The 6704-nt window shown below is 53.5% G+C and overlaps 1 protein-coding gene across 4 annotated transcripts in view; it reads left to right on the top strand.

Annotated features, from left to right (window-relative positions):
* The first annotated feature begins 468 nt into the window (after positions 1 to 468).
* The window catches only part of Csmd2 (CUB and Sushi multiple domains 2), a 560352-nt gene continuing 554116 nt past the window's right edge, over positions 469 to 6704 (top strand). For 3 of the 4 annotated variants that reach the window (XM_041651748.1, XM_041651747.1, XM_041651746.1), the window contains exon 1: positions 469 to 727. In XM_041651748.1, coding sequence (XP_041507682.1) covers positions 520 to 727 — 208 coding nt within the window. In that variant the 5' untranslated portion in view covers positions 469 to 519. The remainder of the gene's footprint in view (positions 728 to 6704) is intronic. The other variant, XM_041651749.1, reaches the window with a different exon arrangement.

Below are 6704 nucleotides of genomic sequence, written 5' to 3'. Positions count from 1 at the left end.
CGTGTGTATGTGTGTGTACGGGAGGGGTTGTATTAATGGTGATATTATAAATGAAAGCTGGAGGACTGAACTTAAAAGAAACTGGTCAATTGTAAAACAAATAGGAATAAACAACGCTTTAAAGATGTAATTTGTGGTTTATCTGGAGGTGCGGGTGGCGCTGAAACTCCCCCCCCCCGTTTTTTTTCCTTAGCTGTGCCTCCACCCCCAGCATTTGGAGCGGCGGAGAAGCGGCTCCGGAGTGATTAATCCGGGGATAATTCACCCCCCCGCCCCCCGGCGCGAACCCCGCGAAGCGGGATTGGAGCGAGTCATTTCCGAGAGCGCAGCGCGCCTCTCCCCGGCCGGGCGGACACTTGGTTCATTCCAGCCGCAGAAGCTCAGGGCTCCCGCGTACCGGGATTTTTTTTTCCTCCCGAAGCAGAAAGAAAAAAAAAAAAAAAAAAGCTTCAGAGCTCTCCTGACCTCCTTTCTCCTCAGCGGCGAGCGGAGCCTCTCCCTCGGGCTGCCGGCCGCGCCATGCCGCGCTCGCGGGCACCGGAGCAGGGATGTTGCGGCTGCCCGGCAGGGAGGGCTCGCGGCGAAACCGGGATTTGGGCGCTTGTGCCGGGCACCGGGAGTCGCTGGGGCCGCCCGCCGCCACCACCGCCGCCGCCGCCGCCACCGCCGCCGCCGCCACTACTGCTGCTGCTGGGTTGGGGGCTGCTCAGTGCCTCGGCTGCCGCGGGTGAGTCCGGCTGGGCCGCGCGCCCCACCCGAGCCCACCCAACCTCGACGCGGTCCCAGTCCCTTCCCCCACCCCAGCTTGGCTTCCTCCTCCTGACTACCCACCCTGCTTCTCATATTCGCCTCTGTCTGTCTAGAACCTCCACTCCATCTTCGACCACGTCCTCACCTCTACCCTCATGGACGTCCCCAAGCCCAGCCGCAACTTGGCCGGGTCCGGCCAGTTTGTGGGGCCTGGGAGACAGACATCCCCCCCTCCCCGGGTTGCGGGGCACCTGGATTGTGGCTTCAGTTTCTCCAGTCTCCCAGCCCCATAAGGTGCCAGGCTTTTCCGGTATAAACTTTCCCGGAGCCCTACTCCCCCATTCGCTCCCCAATTCTGCCTAGCACGCCCGTCCCGGGGGTTAGAGAGGCTTGGCGCGCCCCCTCCGCGTCTGCAGGGTCGGTCTTCCCCTGCCCCCGCCCATTTTCTCAGACCAAAGCCGTTGCCCCCGCCCAAGCAGCCCAGAGACTGCGGTCTCCTCCCCCCTCTTCACATGCCCTCCGCCCCCTCGGTGCTCGGGCTGGGGGCGGGATGCAGGTAGGCGCGCACCCAGGTCGGGGGTCCCGTGAAATCTTTCTTGAAGGGCTCACGTGGGGTGGTTGGTAGGGGCTGAACCACTAGAGGTGGAGGCAGGGATCATGCTGAGTTGGGAGGGAGGAAGGCGAATGTCGCCGCCAGGGTCCGTGCCGACACATCCCCCTTGCTTGGTTCCCACTCCGCGCCAAAGTGCCCTTTCCCGCGCCCTGCTGCAGCCGAACGCCTGGGCTGCGGCAACCGTGGCGCGGGTGGCAGGACCCGGTCTCGTTAAGCCAGTCGGGACAGTCTTGAAGGGTGCGGAGAGTCCTGGGACTTTAGGATGGATGTCTGGCTGCAGCTTACAGTTAGTAGTGGGAGGGGGGAGGCACGTGGACCTTTTAGTGAACCCAGACACACTAAAGGTTACTGGTTTCAACTGGTTCTCTCCTACTTTCCCCATGGCACCTTCTGAAGCTTACCAACAACCTAGAAAGTTCTCTGTGCCTGTGAGGGGACCAGTCCAAGCAGGGATGCCCGGAGCTGCATTTTCTCTTCGCTGGATACTGGATGCTAACACCCGCTGGGAAAGAAAACCCCAAGTACCTGATGCCTGGGCCTGGAGCCGGGACACTCCGGCATAGAGTAGCGCTTTTGTTGTTGCTTGTTTGTTTGGTATTTTAAAACTACAGGTTGACCCTCTGAAGCCTTGGCTTGGGCCATCCCAAAACCCTGTCGCTTCTTGGAAAGTGTACCCCACCCATGGTTGTCCAGCGAGTAAATGGTAAAAACTCTCAGGCTCTCTCTGGCCTCCAGCATCTTGTGAACTCAGACCTTGCCATCCGTCCCGTAGTCATTCAATGTTGGGGTTCCCTGTGAGGGAGGGCTCCCCAAGACAGTCTTGCCTGTCTATCCCTTCTAGACCGGACTTTCTCAGTTCACCTAAGGAGTCATAGCTACTGACACCCAGAGAGGGGCGCCCGTGGTGCACCTGTCTCTCAGCTTTGGCCTCTCACACACCCACACCCACCCGGAGGCTGCTCACACCATTGCTTCTTTCTAGTCACCAAGACTTCTCACATGGGCTGTGGGCTCCGTTGTTACGTGCTGTAGAGCCCATTAAATGGTTGTCCAGGCCAGGGCCCTCTCTGCCTTGGGCAACTGGAACTCGTTCGGGATTGCCAAATTTGTTTTTCTTGCTGGGTTTGCCATGCCCCCTTGAGTATGCCAGGTCCCTGGAGAGAGAAAAAGGCCGACTCACCCGGGCCTTCACAGGGTTCAGCATTGCTGGAAGGCCGCCTTTTTGAGACCCATTTGTCGTTGTCTCTTGGGTAGGTATATAAGTTGGAGAGTGTGTGTGTCTCAAGGAGGGGCAGCTGCACTCTGGCAGGCCCAGCTCTGGCTTGTTTCTCTCAGTAGCTTTCCTGTGCGTTTCCACACACTGTCTGGCCTTGCAGCCAAGCAGACATTTGAAAATAGAGTTAGTGACAGATCTGCAGGATGTGGTGTGTGAGGCATGGGGGGAAGGAAAGACATTCCTTTTGTGATCTCTTCACACTGTTGACTGTAGAAGATGCTTTGGGGATTGAGCACCTCCTTTGGCTAGGGGGCTGCCGGATATAGTGAACACGAGGATTTGCGGGGGGGGGGGGGCACGTGTACAGTGTGTGTGTGTGTGTTTTCCTCATCCATGCCTGTCTCCTTCCATTTCATCCTTTCTGCCTGCCTTTCATCACACTCCGACCCCCACTTCCCTTGAACCCCAGCCTCCTTCCTCTCATTAGTTACCCGCCCCTTCTACTTCCCTCTTTGAAACCTGCTTCCTCTTGACCTGTAAGCAAGTGTATCGTTCACATCAGATCATAAAACACTTGGCCTTCCTAACCTCATTTAACTACCTTCCCAATATCCAAGGGGATATTCACTCACCCCCTGCTTCCAGTCACTCCAGCAGCCTGGCATTGAAGCGTTCTAGAAGAGATCACTGCGCGCCTCCTCATTGCCAATCCCATTGCACTTCCCCTGCCTACTCTCTGTGGCCTTGGCCACTCTGAGCCACTTCTTTTGAAGTCTCTCTTTTCTGGGCTTTTGGGATTTTGTATTTCTGTGCCTCCCACTCTCTAACACTCAGCTTTCTCCCTGAAGCACTGTGTCCCAGAGCTATCACTTTTCTCACCCTGTCCCCACTCCCCAGATGAGCTCATCCCTGCTCAGTCCTCTCACACTGTTCAGAAGCTTCCAGACAGCTATGTCCTGTGATCCGTCTCCAGATACGTCTGTTGGCTTCCTGGTTCGTAGATACAGTCAGTCCATTCAGCCTGTACATCCACCTGCTCTTGGGGCGCCTTACCTTGGTGCTCCCCTCCTAAGATAATTGCTCTCATACCTCCCTGCCAGAACTGCCCAGTTACCCATCTCATAGTCTTAGGTGGACCCCCATCTTCTGCATCATTGGCCATGGAGACTTGCAATTCGACACCCTTAGTTCTTCTCAAGCACAGCTACCTTTCTCTGGATTGAGAAACTGCGTTTTTAAAAGGCTGGGGTGTCCCTTCGTTCCCAAGGAGTGTACCGTACCTGTAAAGAGTTCTGATTTAAAAAAAAAAAAAAAGAGTTCTGATTTTCTTCTATGTCCTCACCTTTATGGTTTAAGAGGAATGAATCCCAGTTGATGTTTTTTGTCTTGCTTGTTTCTTAAGTACCGGCTTTCAGCCTGCCTCTTGCGCCACGTGGAACCAGTGTTCTACTGTGGTACCAAGGAAATGGAAACATGTTTGCCTGCCTCAACTGCTGACCCATGAGCTCTCCCGCAGCAGAGACAGGGTTTTATTTCTCTTGGTAGCCCCAGCACCCAGCTGCATGAGGTCTGCTGAGCACGGAGCTGGTGTCTGACGGACAGCTAGCTGTTCCCCCAGCAGACGGTTCTCATATTCTTTTCCTTGGAGAGCTTCCCAGGGGTTGATGAAGCAAAGCCGAGTTTTAGGGACTAAGAGAGCCAGCTGGTTTGTAGAGGTGACGCAGTGACAGACACCGAGTTCCGTTCCCAGTTGTTTTTGCTCTACAACTAAATGTCACAGGTTGATGAGCTAGTGTCCTAGATTCTAGAAGCAACGCAACAAGTCCTCAACGCCCCTAGCTCCCAACAGGGCAATGTCTAAAAAAAAAAGGTAACTGACTGTTCGGTCACCAAGATGTGTTTGGGTTTGGAATCTCATTTATAATTAATTTGTGGGCTCATGGTTTAAAAAAAGAAACCGAAAAAAAAAAAAAAAACCAAGGCTGACTCCAGTACAGCAGGCAGTGCTGGCCCTGTCCAGGGTTGGTGACTTGTGTGGCTTTGTTGAATCAAAGGGACTGGGAAACTAGTGTACGGGGTCTGACACACTGATGGGCTCTGCTGGTCCTGGAGACTCCAGCAGGTGGCTTCGGCAGCAGCTCCTCCTGGCTTACCCACGTCATTGCCCGTGTCAGGCCAGCGGGAGTCAGCAGAACACCTGCTCCTGTTGGAGATTAGGCTGAGCTTCAGAGCTAAGGCACAGAGCCCTCACCTCCAAGGGGACAAGTTATTCAGGCAGCCGACTTGGACTGTACCTGCCTTGGGAAGGTGTTGCTTAAAGGGGAAGGTGGGTCCCAGCAGCAACGTGGAGGACAAAGGAGCCCTCCAGGGAGGCTGTGTGCCTTTAGCTGGGGTTCTCAGGAAGTTGTGTGGACGGCCAGAGGAGTTACACCTGTAGCCGAGGTGCACCAAGAACTCCCTGGCGAGTGTGTGCTCAGGCTCTGGCATGTGTTAACTCAGTGTGCACAGCAGCGGCCCAGGCGCAGTTTGGACTCAGGTCTACCTGACTTGAGAGCCCTTACACATTCCTCCAGACGCCGTTTTTCTCAGGAAATCCAAGAAGTGTAAGCCATTTGGAATCCTTCTGCCCTGGATCCCAAACTTGTAGTCATTAAAAAGCAAGGCTCCTCCATCGTCCATACAGCTGTCTCAGAGATGATGGTAAAATCACGTTGCTCTTAAACTTCGGGCTCCTGTCTAGGTAGAACTGCGACATGGGCGCTTAGGTCGTCGCCTGATGTCGTGTGACAGGAGGACCTTTGTCTTCCTCTCCAAGACACCGTGAACTTCTGGCCTGGATTGTGAAGTTTCTAGGGTAACAAAGCCTTCATTTGCACCTTCTTCTCCCACATGGAATGGATCCCAAGATACTGTGGGTTTCCCTATCCAAACTATAATAGAGCATTCTTCAGGGAGAGTCCTGGGTGACCACCACCAGGAGCCATATCAGAGAAATGCGTCTGGCATGAGCCAGGAGTATCATGGCCACTAATGTCAAGTCTGGTACACAGAACTCCTTTGTGTCTGCTTTTGAGCCATCCACATTTAAATGCCTGGGTGGGGCAGGGGGCATTGACTCAGTATTCTCCTTATTGGGGAGAGTTTTCCCACCGGAAACCCCATTTTACTTTTTACCTATCGCTTGTTGCTATATCGTTGGAAAGTTTGAAACCGAACTGATCTCTAAAGGGATCTCGGTCCTCTCCTAGACATACTCATCATCACAAGGATTTTTTTGTGATGTTAAAAATAGCATAGGTCAATTATTGAGAGTGCCAATGTCTCTTAGAAGTTTATTTGAGACACTCTGTGTCGTCTAGGGCTCACGTTGCTGCACAAAGAGCCCTTTTCTCTGCCAGTGTCTCCTTCAGACTCACTTAAGTGCAATTATGATCCAGAAACTTCAAGATGGGAATCGTGTCCGTCTTCTAGGTTTCCAGATAGAAAAACCGAGTAAGTCCCACTATTAAGTAGCGACATCTCTTTATTGATCGAAAGTAAGCAAGTGTGACGGTTGTAGCTCTGGAAGGAGAAAGCGGAGACTGAAATTTAGACCGTTGGTGGGGTGTATTATCAGAGGGCGTGCAGGCATTTTGTGTGGCATGATCGATGGCTCTTTCTTTCGGAGATGAGTGGGTATGGTAGAGTTGATGCAGGCAGGCGTCTGGGGGCTTGTCTCTCTAGCGCTGCCTGTGTCTCTCTGCTCTACCCCCGCCCCAGCTGGAGTCCCATTGACAATCATACAGTGCCATTTGAGGTGACAGTGGAGGTCAGAGGTGGACAGAAACTCAGAGATTGGCAGGATTGGGGATGAGTGGGTGTGTCTGATACGTTGTGGAGAGGAGGGGGTGAGAATGTAATGCTTTATTTTCCCCATTAAACTGTCCCCAAATAAAACCTTCGCGATAACACCCTGGCTTGTTGGCCTCTTGGTTCCTGTCGTATGTACAATCCTAGAAGGTTGGTTCACAGCAGAGTGACCAAGAGAAAGGCATTGTATGATCCAGGAGTCAGCAAGTTAATCTTCCAGCTTCCGTCTGGCCTCTCACAACCTGTGTGGCCTTGAGATAATGAAAATAATTTCCT

Source organism: Microtus oregoni, unplaced genomic scaffold, assembly GCF_018167655.1.
Source record: "Microtus oregoni isolate MIOR12 unplaced genomic scaffold, Mior012 000005F_ref0000423, whole genome shotgun sequence".
In the NCBI taxonomy this organism is placed as follows: Eukaryota; Metazoa; Chordata; class Mammalia; order Rodentia; family Cricetidae; genus Microtus; species Microtus oregoni.
Note: the sequence above shows the minus strand (reverse complement) of the source record. Positions and strands in the feature narration are given on the sequence as shown.